Source organism: Peromyscus maniculatus, chromosome 22 (genome assembly GCF_049852395.1).
Source record: "Peromyscus maniculatus bairdii isolate BWxNUB_F1_BW_parent chromosome 22, HU_Pman_BW_mat_3.1, whole genome shotgun sequence".
Classification (NCBI taxonomy): domain Eukaryota; kingdom Metazoa; phylum Chordata; class Mammalia; order Rodentia; family Cricetidae; genus Peromyscus; species Peromyscus maniculatus.
In genome coordinates, this window is record NC_134873.1 from 11,991,893 (window position 1) to 12,011,605 (window position 19,713).

General features: G+C 39.8%; 1 protein-coding gene across 1 annotated transcript; it reads left to right on the forward strand.

The window, feature by feature from the left end:
* The first annotated feature begins 2,221 nt into the window (after positions 1–2,221).
* On the forward strand, positions 2,222–18,279 carry LOC102917894 (uncharacterized). The gene is made up of 4 exons (XM_076559611.1): positions 2,222–2,339; positions 10,639–10,765; positions 10,944–10,998; positions 16,283–18,279. The coding sequence occupies exons 1-4, from the start codon at positions 2,304–2,306 to the stop codon at positions 17,673–17,675; spliced, it is 1,611 nt and encodes a 536-aa protein (XP_076415726.1). The 5' UTR covers positions 2,222–2,303; the 3' UTR covers positions 17,676–18,279.
* Positions 18,280–19,713: the final 1,434 nt, after the last annotated feature.

Consider the following 19,713-nt stretch of genomic DNA (forward strand, 5'->3'; position numbering starts at 1 on the left):
TCATAAGACATGGCCATTTGTCCCCCATTTCCTGATAGTGTCAACCTGTTACACTATCCCATTGAGAAGTTGTGATAGTGGCAGATTATTTTGTCAATTTAGATGGACTAAAGCACTCAATGATTTAATCAGATCCATCTATATGTGGCTTTCATGTGCTTTGTTGTATGTAGAGCTCATGCCTGGCATGCAAGAGGCCCTGGATTCTTTCCCTGGTACTACAAAAAGTGATGATAGCCTTCGTTAACGTGAATGGGTCTCACTCTTTAGTTGAAAGGCCAGAGAGCAAAAACTGACTTTCTCAGTAAGGACAAAATTCTGCTCTGTGCCTATAGACTCAGCATCTGTCTGAGTTTGTGCCTGGAGCCAGAGGCTCTACAGATTTTGGACTTGTCTGTCAAATAACCATATGGACCAGTCCTTTAAATAAACCTGCTAAGATAGAAAGAAGCCAGACACAGCACACGTGTGTAATATCCCCATCTGGGAGGCTGAGGCATAAGGAGTATAAGTTTAAAATGAACCTGGGTTATATATCTCAAGATAAATGTGATACATATCTTTAGACTAATAGATTGAATGTATTTTAGCCAGAAATCAGTTGCTTTGACAACATGCCCAGGACAAATAGTTTATAAGGTGGAGGAACTTATTTTGGCTCGTGGTTTTAGGTCATAGTCAGCTGGTCCCATTGGTTTAGGTTTGTGGTAACACAGAGGATCACAGTGGGAAGCCCAAAGAAAGAGCCAAGCTGCTCAGCTCACAGTGACTGAGAGGCAGAGAGATAAAAGTTAATGCTTGGGTCCTTAGGAAAGGGCTAGAGTTCCAATACTTGCTTCAAGGGCACACCCTTACCTCCTACGTTTTCATCACCTCCAAACTGCACCATCACCTGTGACACACAAGCTTTGGGGGGACATTTAACATCCAACTCCATACTAAAAATCAAATCATTGCATTATCCAGCTATCCCCTCCTACATAAACATAAGAGAATAATGTCACCACATAACTGAGATTCCTGCACACACATGTGTATCGCAGCATCAAGTACAAGAGCCAAGTTATGGAATCAGCCTAGGTCAGGGGGTGAATAGATGGATTTTTAAAAAGTGGTATTTACGCACAGTGAAGTATCATTCATCCACAAAGAATGTTGTTTGCAGAAAAATGTATGGAACTGGAAGGTCAACGGATATTACACGTTTGCTTTTACATTATGAGTTTAAATAGGAGACAATGTGAAAATAGAAGGAAGTCTATTAAGGAAGAGGAAGATAATATCAGGTGGAGGGATTTTTTAAAAAGCCAATCGGCGTGAACATGGCCAAAGTCATTTAGTAGAGGAATTTTAAAATTACCAGTGTTGGTTTGCCAACTCTTTGTGGCTTACTGTGATTGAAGAGCAAACGATTCAAGATGAGACTTATTCAAAAGGAATGTTGTGACACCAATTATATGTGGAAAAAACAGGAAGCACAAGAGGCAGCGAATGGGGCTGGAGAGTTCGTGGTTTAGAGTGCTTGATAAGTAAGCAGTAATGACGACCGGATCCCAGCACTCAAGTTAGAGGTTCCCTGTACACGCCTGAAACCCTATCTTTGAGGGCGCCTCAGATAAGAGGATCACTGTGGTTATCTGGCTTCCAGCTTAGCTAAGGAAACAGCAGCCCGCGGTAAACTGAGGAGTGAAAAAACTCTGCCTGAAAGAAAAAGCGAGAGGACATCTGACGCCCTCTTCTGGCCTCCAAGAACACTCGCGCGCGCACACATACGGATCCATCCACTCAGAAACATAAGTTTAAAAAAAAAAAAATTAACAAATCTTTCAGAAGCCCTGGACGTGCGTGTAGGGAGGGGAAACAGTCTCACTACACAGCTCTGGCTGGCTTGGAACTCACTATGTAGACAAAGCTAGCGTGGAATTTTCAGAATTCCTCCGCTTAGCAAACGCTGGCATTAAAAGCGTGCATCACCATGGCCGGTCTCGGATGTGTTGTTAAATGTGATAAACCCTCCAGTATGAACGAGGATTATTCCAGAGAAAAAGACTAAGCCAAGACGGGACTGTTTGTTGCAATCTGTATTTACAGATCCTTTTGGAGGGTAAACGCGGCTGGACTTGGTAACTCAGTTCTAAGGAGTTGGGTTTGGTATTGTTCACCAATCAGGGACACTGTTACTCCCTTGAGCTCTCCAATGAGGAGCACGGATAGTGGAAGGTGGCGCCCTTGCCGCCATATTTGAGTTCCGGGTAGCTGAAGGGAGGAGAGTTGCGCCCGGGCTTCCTGACTGCCGGCTCCCTATGGGGGACCCCTGGATGCATCAGAAGCAGGAAATGGTGCGTCTGCCGCGGGCTCCCGGAGTGGTGGGTGGCGGGTTTGTGACCCTGCTGCGGCTTCGCTGCAGTGTGGCGCCGGCTCCCCGACGTTTCCCTGGCGCAGTGCAGCGGAGTCTGAGGTGGTGGATTCTGGCTGGCACTGGCGCCCTCACCCCCAAGTGCACTTGAATTGTGGGCAAAGCCGGCAGCCGGCAGCCGGGAGTCGGGCGCCCAGTTCAGTCCTGTCCCTGTGAAGCGGCTTCGTTCCCAGTCCCTGTCCTCCCGTGATGGGTCTGCGCCGCGAACCCGCGCCTCTGCAGACTTGGCGGCTCTGGCGAGTTCGTGACGCCGCGGTGAAGGCACAGCGCTGTGGATGGTGTGCGCTGTTTTGCACTTTTTCATTTCCTTGTTCCTTGCATTAGTTTTACACTATGGTCACCCCGGAGAGTTGTTTTTTCTTTAAACTTCTTCTTTTTAAGTACCTCGTCCTGGGTTTGTCTTATGCAAATGCAGCTGGATTTGTGTAGCTGTGATTGGCTCTGTGCAGGCAAAATTCCCTAACTTGGAGAAAGGAGAGACATTTAAATTTACTTTCAAAATTTAATTTATTTGTACTGATCAGTTAAGCTGATCATTTCTGAGGCAGAATGTGAGTTTTGGAAAGTCTTTCCCACCTTGATAGCGCTGACAGAAGCCCAGGGAAGGGAGGGATTATGTAATTCTTTTTTTCTTTTTTTATGCAGAGTTTCTGGCTGGTCTGGAACTAGCTTTGTAAACCAAGCAAGCCTGGAACTAAGATCCTCCGCAGTGCTGGGATTATAGGCGATTCTCCCCCTACTGTGTATAATTTTATTTCTGTTGTTTAGCTAGCTGTAGGCTGTTTCTCCAAATGTAGTGAGTGGGAGGTATTTCTTTAATCCCAGTGGAGGTGGAGACAGGCCTATCTCAATGTTGATGGCTAGCCAGGGCTATAACCTAAACAAACAAAAACCAAACAAAACTCCACCAAGATTATAGTCCTTGGGGAAAATATTAATACCATCAGTTCCTTCCTATTGTCTTCAGGTAGTTAGTCTTTGTAGACAAGTGTAATTTTTTGTTGTTATTTTTTAAATTAATTTAAATAAAATTTTTTAAATGTCTGCATATAAATATGTATGTCTGTGTGAGTGTATGTTGTATAAATGTTCGCTGCCTGTGTGGGGAACCTTCTGAGGCCAGAAGAGAATATGGCTCTCCTGGAACTGGAGTTATAGGTAGTTGCCAGTAGCTCTTGTGGATCCTGGGAACTGAACTTGGGCCCCCTGGAAGGACAATATGTACTCATAACTGCTAAGCGATCTCTCCAACTCTGGGCAGTGTGATTTCTGACCATTGAGAAAATCTGGATTGGCCAGTCAGAAAGAAAGACATGCTTATTTTCTATTTGCTACAGAAACTATTTTGAAAGTTGATTTTAGTGTTTAGAGTATTTTTGTTATTCCAGTTAAGTTCTGATGTATCCTACACTATCCTGGAACTTCCGGTCTTCCTGCCTTCACCTCCCAAGTGCTGGCAGTGTACCGACAAGCCGGGCGTTAGGCAACACCTGGAACCCAGGGCTTTGAACATACTCGGCAGGCACTCTACCAACTGAGCCATATCTACAGCCTTGCAGTACAGTTTTAAAAGTTGGCCTTTTTCTTAGATTCTGACAGGGAAATCCTAAAATATACGCAGACAGGAGGCAGGTGTGTGAGTAATCACAGGATTACTAAAGGCCAAGCCACTCACCGACTGTCATTAACCGCCTGTTAGTTTGAGTGGTATAATATTCCCCCATGGCCTCATGTGTTTGGTCACTTAGTTTTCAGGAAGTGGTGCTGTTTATAGGCTCTGGACCCTTCAGGAAGCAGAGTGACGTGGGAAGACTAGGGTCAGATGGCCAGGCCTTGACATTTTATAGCATGGCCTGGGGTCCTGACCCCTCTCTGCTTCCTGACTGTAGATGTAATGAGGCCCATCACATGCTGCTGTTGTCATGCTTTTCCCTGGATGAAACTCATATCTCTTCTTTAACTGTAAGCCAAAAGAAACCTTTCTTTTAAAAAATTAAAAAATTATTTACTGTGTGCCCTAGTGCCCTTGTGACAATCAAACAACTGCAGGCGTCAGTTCTGTGCCTCTACCACATGGGACTCGGGGATCATAGTCAGGTTATTAGCCTTGCTATAAAATGTCTTTACCCACTGAGCCATCTTGTCAGCACCTTCTTTAAGTTGCTTTCGCCAGCTATTTTGTCACAGTGATGAGAAAAATAATAAGACTGGTACGAGAAAGTGTTCTGATACCACAGTAAACGTGGCCATGTGGTTCTTAGGCTTTGGAGCTGGTTTATGGGAGGAATGTTTTGTTGGTTGTTCCCTCCCCCTCCCCACTCCACTGCCAGCACTGTGTAAACCAATGCCTAGTTTCTGCAGATGGAGTACTGGCCAAAGAAATGATCCCAAGTGGGATAATTTAGTGAACTAGTTAGTTTACAAGGGTTACTTATATGGGTAAGGGCTTACCAACAAGAGCATGGGTAGCTAACTCAACAGGAGCAGGAACACCAACAGACCCACCCTAGCCTCATGAAAGCTATATTCCTGAAACTTCCCGAAGAACATTCAGAGATTTACTTGTTGAGTGTCTCAGCTCCCCAGTAATTGTTTCTGCTTATGGGGTGACCTTGGGGAGGAGTATTATGTATGGGTCTTGTAAGTTTTAGGAGCTTCTTGAAACTTATAAGCTTCCTTTTTCTCTGCAGGAGGGACTTTTAAAAATAGGAAATAGCTGCACAAAAAATGTTGAAGAATTTGCTGCTAGCCAGAGGATCCCTAAAATGCTGCAAGAAGAGTTTAATGGGCCATCTGGTGGGAGTTTAGAATGCTAGAGTGCCAAGAAAAATGAGGATATTAAGAGACCCAGCTCAGAAGGAACAAGGACTCTTAGAAAGTGGGCCAGGGGTCATTCATGTGGCTGTGGTTTTTTTAAAAAAAAAAAATGTAGCTATGTTCCTGTGTTCTGATAAATTGAGTGGGGGCTGAATTTAAAAGTATTAACCAGTTTGTGTGGTAGAAGAAATTTGAAGACAGGATAGCAGTATTCAGGCTGTCCTGGTTGCTGCTTTCTACTCTTAGTTATATAGTGGGAGCCAAGATAATGCTGGCTTTGTAGAATGAGTTTGATTCCTTTCTATTTTATGCAACAGTTTGAAGAGCATTGGTATTGGGTCGTCTTTAAAGCTTTTGTAGAAGTTGGCAGCAACTCTGTATGTTACTGGACTTTTCTTTGTCTCAGACATACTGTTATAACTGTCCAGTATTGTTGCTTGTGGATATGTTTAGATTGTTATTTTCTTGATTCTATTTAGTATGTCATCTGTGCCTAAGAAATTGTTCATTTCTTCTGTATTTTCCAGGTTTTAAAATATAGTTTTCAGAGTATTATTTGATGTCCCTCTGCATTTTCCTGGAATGTTTATAAGTTCCCCTATTTCATCTCTTTTTATTAATTTGTTCTCTTCCTCTCTTTTTGTTGATTTTGCTAGGTACTTGCAAATCTTTTTTCTATAAACCAGCTGTTCGATTTGTTATATTCTTTTGGTGTCCATTTCATGCTTTCTCACCTGATCTTTACTATTTCTATTGTGTACCTTTGGATTTGCTTATTCTCATTTTTCTAAGGCCATGTATTTGCATTATTAGGCTATCTCTCTCTCTCTCTCTCTCTCTCTCTCTCCAGGGTTTCTCTGTGTAGCCCTGACTGTCCTAAAACTTGCTCTGTAGATCAGGCTGTCCTTGAACTCACAGCGATCTACCTGCCTCTGACTCCCAAGTGCTAGAATTAAAGGCATGCATCACCACTGCCCAGCTATTTTTTTTTTTAATATAAGCACTTATAAGTGTAACCTTCCCTTTATATTGCATTGGTTATATCCCAAAGTTCATGGCAAGTTTTGCTTTTTTATATTCATTTTATTCTAATTCTGATATTCTGATTTTCTTAGTGACTTACTGGATACTCAAGAGTGCATTGTTTATTTTCTGCTTAATGATTTTTCTAAAGTTTACAATGATATTAATTTTTAGTTTTATTTATTTGATAAAATATAATACATTATTTCAATTTTTTTGTATCCTTGAATATGGTCTACTTTAGAGTAGGTACCATGGGCTGCTGAAAAGAATACAATCTGTATCTCTTAGATGAGTTTTTTTTTTTTTTTAAAGATTTATGTATTTTTAGTATGTATACAGTGTTCTGTCTGCAGGCCACAGGAGGGCGCCAGATCTCACTACAGATGGTTGTGAGCCACCATGTGGTTGCTGGGAATTGAACTCAGAACCTCTGGGAGAGCAGCCAGTGCTCTTAACCTCTGAGCCATCTCTCCAGCCCTTTATATCAGTTACATCCATTTAATATGTGGTATAGTTTTACTGCTATGCATATTTGTAAATTTTTGCTTTGAATGGTCTAAGGATGAGAGTGGGCTACTGAATTTTACTATTACTATACGAAGACATAGCTGACCTACATCCATTAGTATTTGTTTTTGAAATTGGGAGCTTCAGTAATTGGTTTATGTATGCTTACATTTTTATGTTTTAATATATTCTTTACTAATGTATAGTGAACTTTTTATATCTTCTGATTTTGTTTTGATGTCTACTTTATCAGAGAACAAAATATGCCATCTTGATTTACATTTCCATTCACTGAATAGATTGACTTCCATCTTTTTACTCCCTGATGTTAGGTGTCTTTATCAATGAAGTATGTTTCTTAGAGACATTAGACAGTTGGATCTACATTTTTTTCATTAAAATTAAAAAAATTATTTTATGTGCATGAATATTTTGTCTGCATATATGTATGTGCTCTACATGCTTGCCTGGCACCCACAGAAGTCAGAGTAGGGATCAGATATCCAGGAATTGCAGTTAATGGGGGTGTTGTTAACCACCATGTAGATGCTGGGAATGGAACCCAGGTCCTCTGGAAGAGCAGCAAGTGCTCTTAACTACTGAGTCATTTCTCCCATACCTCTCCCTCCACCCCCTAAAAAAAAACTATGTTGTCTGGGGATAGGGGTCATAGGGAGTAGGGTGAAGAGAATGAGGGCTGGTATACACCTTTAATCCCAGCACTCAGGAGGCAGAGGCAGGCTGTTCTCTATCAAGGCAAGCCTGGTCTATAGAGTAAGATCTACACAACACAGTGAAACCCTGTCTTGAAAAACCAAAAAAAGAAAGAAAAATATGTGTATGGTTGTATGGCCTGAATGTGTGTCTGTGTGCCACATGATGCCCATGGACCCAGAGGAGGGCATAGAATCCCCTGGAACTGGAGTTAGAGACAGTTGTGAGCCACCGTGTGTACTAGATTAAGATTGATAGATGCAACATGAAAATAAAAGAAAAGGGGGTTGGAGAGATGGCTCAGAGGTTAAGAGCATTGGCTGCTCTTCCAGAGGCTATGAGTTCAATTCCCCACAATCACATGGTGACTCACAACCATCTACAATGAGATCTGGTGCCCTCTTCTGGCATGCAGGCAGAACACTTTATACATAATAAATAAATATATCTGAGAGAGAGAGAGAGAGAGAGAGAGAGAGAGAGAGAGAGAGAGAGAGAGAGAGAGAGAGAGAAGTCATCTCCAGGAGCAGAATTGTTCCCCCCTCCCCCCAAGACAGAGTTTCTCTGTGTAGCCTTGGCTGTCCTGGAACTTGCTCTGTAGACCAGTCTGACCTCGAACTCATAGAGATCTGCCTGCCTCTGCCTCACAAGTGCTGGGATTAAAGGCGTGCACCACCACTGCCTGGCCAGAATTGTTCTTTTAATCAAAACAATTGAAAGGCCTCTATCTCTGTGCAGGAGTGGAGACTGTGTTCATGTGGCACAGGGTGCTTGGGAGGTGTTAGGAGGAAAAAGGTTGAGATGGAAGATTCCATCTACACGTCAGTTCCTCGTAGTCTCAAAATGGCAGATAACCAATGGAGTGAAGCTTCTTGGATTCTGACAAGTGAAGCCTTTCTTCCTAACAAGTCCCCCTCTTTGTTTGAAACCTACTGAATTTAATTGGGATTGTTTGAATTACCATGTGTAGATTTTATTTTGTTTTTTGAGACTGGCTCTTACTATGTAGCTATAGTTGGCCTGAAACGTGAGAATCCTGTTTGCCTTTGCCTCCAATTTTGGGGATTAAGGATGTGTGCCATCACAGCCAGCTGTAGGCTTGTTTTTACTGGAGTATGGACAACTATAGCACTGAACAAAACTGATTCCTTCCCTAGCCATCACTGACAACCAGTATCTCCTCAGAAAGGGCTGGGCCCCAAAGAACCCCTCCCCTGTTCATGATGGAGTGTTGATGGGCACCATCTTGTGCAGGTAACCACAGTCTCTGAATTCAGAAGTACACTGGCTACGTTATGTTCAAAAGACAGCATGTCACACCCCTCCTTGATTTCCCGTTTAGGCCTGAGCACTCACAGTTGCTCTCAGTGCCTTTCAGTGCTTTGACCAGTTGAGTAGTCTCTGCATTAACTGTTAGCTTCTGCAAATAAATGCTTCCTCACCAAGTCTGAGAGCAGTGCGTGTCTGTGGATATGTTTATAAATAGCTAAAGAACAGTTTTGACAGCATGTTGGTTTAGAAAAGCAGCAGTAGTTCCCCCTTAGGGCCTGTAACTTCTCTGCAATGGACATCTGACCAGGTTTAGAGTAACAAACGTGTGTTCTTTCATGTGGAGAATGCCTCAAATCCAGTGAGAAAGCAGTTGGTTACCCTATGTCTTGGTTAGGGTTTCTATTGCTGTGATAAAACACCATTAACAAAAGCAATATGAGGAAGAAATGGTATATTTGTATTACCTTTCCATTCTGTCATTGAGGGAAGTCAGGGCAAGAACCTGGAGGCAGGAACCGAGGCAGAGGCCATAGAGGAATGTTCCTTACCTTGGCTTAGTCAACCTGCTTTCTTATACCATTCAGGACTACCTGCCTAGGGATAGCACTACCCATAATGAGCTGGCCCTCACACATCAAATCATCAGGCTAGAAAATGCAATACAGGGTTGCCAACAGGCCAATATGGTAGATGCATTTTTTTTTCCATTTGAATTTCCTTCTTCCCAGATGACTCTAGCTTTGTCAAGTTGATATAAAACTAGCTAGCACATATCAATAACCTTCATGCTACTATTGCACTTGTGGTATGTGTTGACTAGAATGTTGGTGTTATAGGTCACTGGGCTTGCAGCTGATAAGATCATTGATGACTTTTCTTCCTCAGTATTGAGGAAGCTTCCAGCTGTTTCAGGTTGATTTTTCCATGTCTTGATTTTTGACTCTCATCTGTCACACTGCTTCCCTGCTACTTCTAGAATAGTCATATCATACAATCAACCTAGCTGTATATCAGTGAATGAACTAATAAACCATGATCTATATGTTTATTAAATTATGTATGTAAATGTGTGATCTATATTTATGTCTGTGTGTTCACCTACATACATATAAACACTATGGTAAATTGTATAGCTATAAAGAAGAAAGGTACCAGGGGTTGGAGAGATGGCCCAATGGTTAAAAGAACTTAGTATTCTTCTAGAGGATCCAAGTTTGGTTCCCTGTAACTCATTAGTTCTAGCTTCAGGTGTGGGGGGGTGTCCTACTGTCATCTTCTGACCTCTGCAAACACACACACACACACACACACACACACACACACACACACACACACACCATGTACTAACCCATAAACACACACATAAATACATCCTAAAAGAAATAGATCATGTCATTTTCAGTAAAATGTTTTAAAGTCCAGCACCATCATTGTAACTAAGCCAGAGTGAGGAAGGATAAGTACTGTATATTGTACATTGCATGTAGAAAACACCTGAAAGTAGAAAAAAAATCTGAAAGTAGAATGGGGGGGCTGGAGAGATGGCTCAGAGGTTAAGAGCACTGACTGCTCTTCCAGAGGTCCTGAGTTCAATTCCCAGCAACCACATGGTGACTCACAACCATCTGTAATGAGATGTGGTCCCCTCTTCTGGCCTGCAGTCATACATGCTGTATACATAAATAAATAAATCTTTTAAAAAAATCTCAACTTCTTAAAAAAAATGAAAGTAGAATGGGAAAAGTAAAAGTTAGAAGGTGAGAATAAAAGGAGGCAGCCAGATGTATGGTGACTATTTGAAGAACGAAGCATGAAGTAAACTGATCATGTGACTATGTATGTGTTTTTCTCCTATTCTTCCTGTAAATGTATGTGGATTATTTTAGGAGCCAGTGACCTTTGAGGATGTGGCTGTGAACTTCACCCTAGGAGAGTGGACTATGTTGGATTCCAGTCAAAAGAAGCTCTACAGAGATGTGATGAAGGAAACCTTTATGAACCTGATCTCCATAGGTAAAAACAGAACTACTCAAATTCCTTTACTTTAATCATAACAGTTGTTTCCTGTTCATCTGTGTAATTTTTTAAAAAACGAAAGAATGATGTTATCCAGTGTCACATGCTTGGTCATATTATAACAAAAAAATGTTATTTTGAATAAATCTGAATAATTTCTTTGGGTTTACTTTAGGGAAAACAGAAGAAGAAGATATTGAAGAGTACCAGAAGCCTAAGGGAGACCTGAGGTAAATTACCGTCACAAAAAGATACACATCTAGTATCTGGTGGTGATAGGAAATCTGAGAACTTCTGTAATACAGTGAGCTTGAACACTTAAAATATTGAAAGATCCGTGAAGTTATATGACATTTTCGGTGATTCATTATACAACTTTCCTTTATGCACAAAATTTCAGAATATTAATCAAGATTTGAATATAAGGAGTGTATGAAGTAAAGTGAATTTGGGGTTTAGATTGAGACTCATCTTTAGTAAATCATGTGAACAATTATTCATTTATTTCAAATGCCATAATAAAAGCCATTTTGCATTATGATGTTCAACTGCTGTCTTGGCTTAGTGCCATATACGATTAATGTTTGTGAAACACCTGAGAGTACTATAGAACCTTATTTGACTGTATGCCATCCTCAGGACCTCTAGTTAAATGTTTAGTCCTTAAATGTTCATAGTGATTCACTTATTTATTTATTTTTATCCTTTTAAAGATTTATTTATTTATTATGTATATAGTGTTCTGTCTGCATGTATACCTGCAGGCTAGAAGAGGGCACCAGATCTTATTATGGATGGTTGTGAGCCACCATGTGGTTGCTGGGACTTGAGCTCAGGACTTCTGGAAGAGTGCTGTTAACCGATGAGCCATCTCTCCAGCCCTGATTCCCTTTTTTGTTTTTCCATATAAAGTTGAGTATTGTTCTTTCCAAGTCTGTGAAGAGTTGTGTAGGGATTTGATGGGGATAGCATTGAATCTGTAGATTGTTTTTGGTAAGATTGCCATTTTTACTATGTTAATCCTACCTATCCATGAGCATGAGAGATCTATTTTCTGATATTTTCTTCAATTTCTTTCTTCAGAGATTTAAAGTTCTTATCATACAGGTCCTTCACTTGTTTAGTTAATGTTACCCCAAGATATTTTATATTATTTGTGATTATTGTAAAGGGTGATGTTTCTGTAACTTCTTTCTCAGCCCTTTTATCATTTGTATAGAGGAGGGCTACTGATTTTTTTGAGTTGATCTTGTATCCTGCCACTTTACTGAAGTAGTTTATCAGCTATAGGAGTTCTCTGGTAGAATTTTTGGGGTCACTTATGTATACTATCATATTGTCTGCAAATAGTGAAAGTTTCCAATTTTCACTTCTTTCCAATTTGTATCCCTTTGATCTACTTTTGTTGTCTTATTGCTCTAACTAGAACTTCAAGTACTATATTGAATAAATATGGGGAGAGTAGACAGCCTTGTCTTATTCCTGATTTTAGTGGAATCACTTTGAGTTTCTCTCCATTTAATTTGATGTTTGCTGTTGGCTTGCTATAAATTGCCTTTATTATGTTTTGGTATGTTTGTATTCCTGATCTCTCTAAGACCTTTATCATGAAGGGGTGCTGGATTTTGTCAAAGGCTTTTTCATCATCTAATGTGATGATCATGTAGTTTTTGTCTTTCAGTTTGTTTATATTGTGTATTACATTGACAGATTTTCATATGTTGAACCATCCTTGCATCCCTGGGATGACACCTACTTGGTTATAGTGGATAATTTTTTTGATGTGTTCTTGGATTCGGTTTGCCAATATTTTGTTGAGTATTTTTGCATCAATGTTCATGAGAGAGATTGGTCTGTAGTTCTCTTTCTTTGTTGCATCTTTGTGTGGCTTGGGTATCAGGGTAACTGTAGCCTCATAAAAAGAGTTTGGTAATTTCCTTCTGTTTCTGTTGTGTGGAACAATTTGAAGAGTATTGGAATTAGCTCTTCTTTAAAAATCTGGTAGAATTCTGCACTGCAACCATCTGGTCCTGGGCTTTTTTTTTTGGCTGGGAGATGACTGTTTCTATTTCCTTACGGGCTATTGGTTGATTTAATAGTTTATCTGGTCTTGATTTAACTTTGGTATGTGGTACCTATTCAGAAAATTGTCCAGTTTTTTTTTCAGATTTTCCAATTTTGTGGAGTACAGGTTTTTGAAATATGACCTGATGATTCTCTGGATTTCCTCATTGTCTGTTGTAATGTCTCCCTTTTTATTTCTGATTTTGTTAACTTGGGTGCTCTTTCTTCTGCCTTTTGGTTAATTTTGATAGAGGTTTGTCTATCTTGTTGATTCTTTTCAAAGAACCAAACTCTCTGTTTCATTGATTCTTTGTATTGTTCTCTTTGTTTCTATTTCATTGATTTCATCCCTCAATTTGATTATTTTCTGGCATCTATTCCTTCTGGGTGAGTTTGTTTCTTTTTTTCTAGAGCTTTCAGGTGTGCTGTTAAGTCACTAGTGTGAGATTTCACCAACTTTTTTATGTGGACATTTAGTGCTATGAATTTTCCTCTTAGCACTGCTTTCATAGTGTCCCATAAGTTTGGGTATATTGTACTTTCATTTTCATTGAATTCTAGGAAATCTTTAATTTTTTTATGTCTTCCTTGACCCATTGGTGCCTCAGTTGGGCATTATTCAGTTTCCATGATATTGTAGGCTTTCTATAGTTTTTGTTGTTGTTGAAATCTAACTTTAAGGCATGGTGGTCTGATAAAATACAGGAGGTTATTCCAGTGTTTTTGTATCTGTTGAGATTTGCTTTGTAACCAAGCATGTGGCCAATTTGCGAGAAGGTCCCATGGGGTGCCGAGAAGAAGGTATATTCTTTTGTGTTAGGGTGGAATGTTCTATAGATATCTATTAAGTCTATTTGAGTCATAACATCTGTTAGGTCCTTTATTTCTCTGTTAAGTTTCAGTCTGGTAGATCTGTCCATTGGTGAGAGTGGGGTGTTGAAATCTCCTACTGCTAGTGTGTGGGCTTTGATGTGTAATTTAAGCTTTAGTAATGTTTCTTTTACAAATGTGGGTGGCTTTGTATTTGGGGCATAAATGTTCAGAATTGAGACTTCATCTTGGTGGATTTTTCCTGTGATAAATATGTAATGTCCATCCTGATCTCTTTAGATTTATTTTAGTTTGAAGTCTATTTTATTAGATATTAGGATAGCTACACCAGCTTGTTTCTTAGGTCCATTTGCTTGGAAAGCCTTTTCCCAGCCTTTTACTCTGAGGTAGTATCTGTCTTTAAAGTTTAAGTGTATTTCTTGTATGCAGCAGAAGGATGGATCCTGTTTTCATATCCATTGTTAGCTTGTGTCTTTTTAAGGTGAGTTGTGACCATTGATATTGATGGATATTAATGACCAGTGATTGTTAATTCCTGTTATTTTTTGGTGGCAGTCTTGTTTCCCTTCTTTGGTATGTTGGTGTGGGATTATCTATTGCCTGTGTTTTCATGGGTGTGTTTAATTTCCTTAGGTTGGATTTTTCCTTCTAGTGCTTTCTGTAGGGCTGGATTTGTGGATAGGTATTGTTTAAATCTGGTTTTATTATGGAATATTTTGTTTACTCCGCCTATGGTGATTGAGAGTTTTGCTGGGTATAATAGTCTGGGTTGGCATCTGTGATCTCTTACTGTCTGCATACCATTTGACCAGGACCTTCTAGCTTTCATAGTCTCTATTGAGAAGTCTGGAGTTATTCTGATGGGTCTGCCTTTATATGTTACTTGGTCTTTTTCCTTTGCAGCTCTTAATATTTTTCTTTGTTCTGTATGTTTAATGTTTTGATTATTATGTGCTGAGGGGACTTTTTTTTTTGAGGGTGTGGATCCAGCCTATTTGGTGTTCTGTAAGCTTCTTGTATCTTCATAGGTATTTCTTTTTTTAGGTTAGGAAAGTTTTCTTCTATGATTTTGTTGAATATATTTTCTGTGCCTTTGAGTTGGTATTCTTCTCCTTCTTCTATTCCTATTATTTTTAGGTTTGGTCTTTTCATGGTGTCCCAAATTTCCTGGATGTTTTTTGTTACTACTTTTTTGGCTTTAGTGTTTTCTTTGACTGACGAATCTATTTTCTCTATTGCGTCTTCAGTATCAGAGATTCTCTGTTTCATCACTTGCATTCTGTTGGTTATGTTTGCATCTGTAGTTCCTGTTCCTTTAGTCAGATTTTCTATTTCCGCATTCCCTCAGTTTGTGTCTTATTTATTGTCTCGATTTCAATTTTCAAATCTCGAACTGTTTCCTTCATCTATTTAATTGCTTTTTCTTTGCTTTCTTTGATTTCTTCCAATTTTTTGTTTGCTTTTTCATCCATTTTTTTAAAGGGAATTTTTCATTTCCTCTTTAAAGGAGTTGTTCATTTTCTCTTTAAGGGCCTCTATCATTTCTTAAAGTCATTTTTAGGACTGATTTCTTCTGCTTCTGCGTTTGTATGTTCAGGTCTTACAGGTGTAGAATTGCTAGGTTCTGATGTTGTCATATAGGTCTTTATGTTGTTGCCTGTATTTTTGCACTGGCGTCTATTCATCTCTTCTTCTGCTCGGTGCAGGCAGTGTCTGTGTCTGAAGGTGCCTCCCTTGTTCCAATTGATAGTCTTGGTCCACTGGGAGTTCTCGGTTGAATCGGTGCTGTTAGGTTTCTGTTTCTCCGGGAGCAGCTTAGTCCGATCAGTGTTAGTGGATTCTGTCTCAGGGAGCAGCTGTTCCCGATTGGTGCAGGGTGCGCTTATGATTCTGGTGATCTGGTTCGGTGGCTGGACAGCTCCTTCTCTTGTGTTCTCAGGTCACGTTTTGCTTGCTTACCAACTCCTCAGCTGATCGGCTATGGCTCCTTCCCCGAGTCCTGGGATTAAAGGCGTGTAATCAGTCTGCATCTCTCCACGCCACCGAGAGTGTTCTCCAGCCCAGCCTGGACTTCTGTGGTCGTTGTTTTTCAAGACAGGGTTTCTCTGTGTAGCTTTGTCGCCTTTCTTGATTCTCATTTTAAGCATGTGTTTATTTGTATCTGTGTTCATTGGTGCATGCATGCACACAGTGGAGCGGTTGTGGACGTCAGAGGATAACCCTCCGGAATGGGTTCTCTCCCTCTCTGCAGATCTCAGGGATCAAACTCAGCTTCAGACTTGCCAGCAGATGCCTTTATCTACTGAGCCATCTGACCTCCCAAAGTTTATAAATTCTTAGAGAAATGAAGTCAATAGTCAATACTCTTTGTTTTTTGTTTTTTGAGACAGGGTTTCTCTGTGTAGCTTTGCGTCTGGTCTTGAACTCACAGAGATCCGCTTGCCTCGGCCTCCCGAGTGCTGTGATTAAAGGCATGCACCACCACCGCCCAGTTAAGTCAATACTCTTATTTCTTTCCTTGGGAAAGGCTCTTTTTAAGTGGTACAGTTGGGCCTCAAACTGGCTTTTCCCTGCCATTACCTCTTAGTGTACTTACTATTACTCTTTTATTTTTTGCAGAACTCTGATGGTTGAGAGACTCTGTAAATATGATCGTGGTAATCAGAATAGAGAAACCCACCAACAGAGTCCAGAGCATATTGTGAATGAAAAAATGCCTCCTGCAATAACCGAGTGTGAAAGAGACATCATTGCTCATTTCCCCTCAGACACACACTTCAAAGACAAAACTGGAGAGAAGCCATACCAGTATCAGGAACATATGGAGAAGACTTTAAAATATAAGAAATGTTGGAAGGATTTCAGTTATTCTGAGTTGCTTCAGATACATAAAAGCCCTCCTATGAGACAGATACCCTATGAAAACAAACAATCTATCGAAGCCTGTAGGAGTTTCACTTCCGATCATGATTATGAGGGAACTTACACTGAAGAGAAATCTTACATTTGTAAACAATGTGGGAAAGCATGGAGTGATTCCTGTAGCCTTCTCTGGCATGAAAAAAGTCACGTTCAAGAGAAACGGCACACATGTAAGCAATGTGGAAAAGCATTTAGTCGTCCCTCACAGCTTCACAAACATGAAAGAATCCACACTGGTGAGAAACCTTATGTATGTACACATTGTGGAAAAGCATTCATTGATCGCAGAACATGTTGCAATCATGAAAGAACTCATACTGGAGTGAAACCCTATGTTTGTAAACAATGTGGGAAAGCATTTCTTCGTTCCTGCCAACTTCTCATCCACGAAAGAATTCATACTGGAGAGAGACCTTTTGTATGTAAACATTGTGGAAAAGCTTTTACCTACTCCAGTGCTTGTTATTATCATGAAAGAATTCACACTGGAGAGAAACCCTGTGTTTGTAAGCAATGTGGGAAAGCATTTAAATGTTCTGCATACCTTCACATACATGAAAGATCTCACAGTGGAGAAAAACCCTATGTATGTAAGCACTGTGGGAAAGCCTTTGCTTATGCTACTGGATGTCACAAGCATGAAAGAATCCACACTGGAGAGAAACCATATATGTGTGTGCAGTGTGGGAAAGTATTCAGTTTCCCTAGATCCCTTCACATACATGAAAGATCTCACAGTGGAGAAAAACCCTATGTATGTAAACAGTGTGGGAAGTCTTTCAGTCAGGGAACTTCTTTGAGAAGACATGAACGAATTCATACTGGAGAAAAACCTTATGTATGTAAGCAATGTGGGAAGGCCTTCATCCAACGTGATGATTGTTATAGTCATGAACGAACTCACACTGGAGAGAAACCATACATGTGTGCTCAATGTGGGGAAACGTTCACTTTTTCCAAATCCCTTCAAATACATGAAAAAAATCACACTGGAGAAAAACCCTATATATGTAAGCAGTGTGGAAAAGCATTTACCTGTTCCACGTACCTTCTTAGACATGAAAGAACTCACAATGAAAAGAAACTCTGAATAATATTTCTACCAGCGTAAATCGTGGGCATGTCTGACCTCAACTTTTATCTTGAGGTATGAACGAAGAAAGCAGAGAGATACTAGATTATGAGAGCTGTAGAAGTACAATTTTGGTCCTTGTATGCAGCTTTCTGTAAGATGACAACCTGTACACCAGGTGTGCTGGTGTGTGCCTTTCATTCCAGCAACAAGAAAATAGAGGCTAGACAGTTACAGTATTAAATGAAGCCTGTGCTAGTTACTGGGTTTAAACATAGCATGGGAGGTTTAAGAACCAATTCCAACTAAATAAAATTGTCTGTAAATATAAGGAAGTTGTGTTTTTACCAATAAGATAAAATTTATGAAAATTTCTCATGTGGTTGAGTCCTATGAAAGAAATGTGAAGATATTGAAGATTAATTTGTTGAGTGTTCCTTAAAGTAAACCACATGAAAGAGATGCAATAAGTTCTGAGTATTTGTTAAAAACTTGATTATTTACATAAGTATGTTCTGTTTTGCCGAGCTTATAACATCAGTTTGTCTCATAACACAGAGAACATATGTATACCAAAGTAACTCATCAAAAAACCTATTAAAAACGTTAGTCTAACTCACAATATTGCCTGTGCCTTTCATAATTTTCCTCATTACATAAAATTAGTAATAAACATTTGGAAAAGGTAAGCCACAATAAATTCCTCATATGAAAAGGTGGTTGTCATAACCCACCCATGTGTCAGTAAACATCAGCTTTGAAAGAAATCTGTTGTGCTTAGACTTACCTAAGCCAGGCCCAGTGTGCAGTGTAGTGCCATTTGGGACATTATTCAGTGTCCTATCCTGGGTTCCATTTTGCTTATTAATTGAACAAACATTCTGGCCTGGGATGAGCAAAGCATTAATTTTTGTGTGTGAGTGTATTGCCTGTACTATGTTTGTGCAGTGCCTGTGGAGTCCAGAGCAGCACGCTGGAACTGAAGTTGCAGATGTTTTTGAGCATATGGGTGCAGCGAATCTTAATCCCAGTCCTTTGGAAGAGTAGCCAGGGCTTTTAACTGCTGAACCATCTCTCCAGCCCCAAGTAACGTATTTTTAAATGTAGTGTTGCTGCCTTTAAGGAGGAAGTGCCAGGAGTTGAAGCTATTAAATGTGCATGGAATAAAACAAGTCAATGTAATAACATTGCAGGTATATTATTTTTAATCGTTGGTCTATTCCTAACAAGACATCTTGGCCTTTCATCATTTTACTTTTGAAAATATGATTGGCAAGTAACTTTGTCCTAATTTTGCTTGCCTGTGGTCCCTACCCTCCATAGAACGCCGAAGCAGGAAAATAGCTTGAGCCTACAATTGAAGACCAGTAAGACACTATCTGACAGAGCATCAACAGAAAATATATAAAGAAACTATTTGCACTGAGGTGATGTAAGTCAAAGGTTGGTAATGCATTCATACAGACATATCTATAAATAAATTATATAAACATACTGGTTAGTCCATTATGTTTCACATTGATAGAAATGCATAAGCCCATTCATGTCAATTATTTATAATCTATCTCTTAAATGGACATTAATGACAAGTATGTTTAATACGTTTTCTCAGTGTAAGGCTAGTAATGAATAGAAACAGCACCACTGTTTTTCAATAAAGCTTACATGTTCCTCAGAAGACATGAATTATGTGGGCTGGTGAGATGGTTTAGCAAAGGGCCAGAGTTGAGTTCCTAACTCTATCAGTCTACTCACGACTGCATGTAACTCCAGCATATAGCACCCTCTTTTTATGTTTTTGGGCATCTACATTTAGTTGTACATACCTGGATATACATACATGTAATTAAAAGTAAAATGTTATATATGTGTATATAGATATATATCTATACATACATACATAATATAGATATTAGATGCATGTATGTATTAGATGGTGGTTTTCAAGCATCCTTTGCGTGCCAGCACTCAGAATTAAGCAAAGAAAGTTGAAGGAATCTTTGCTCTGTCTATATTGTAACAAGAAGACTAATTGTTGCAGTGCTGGTGTTGACAG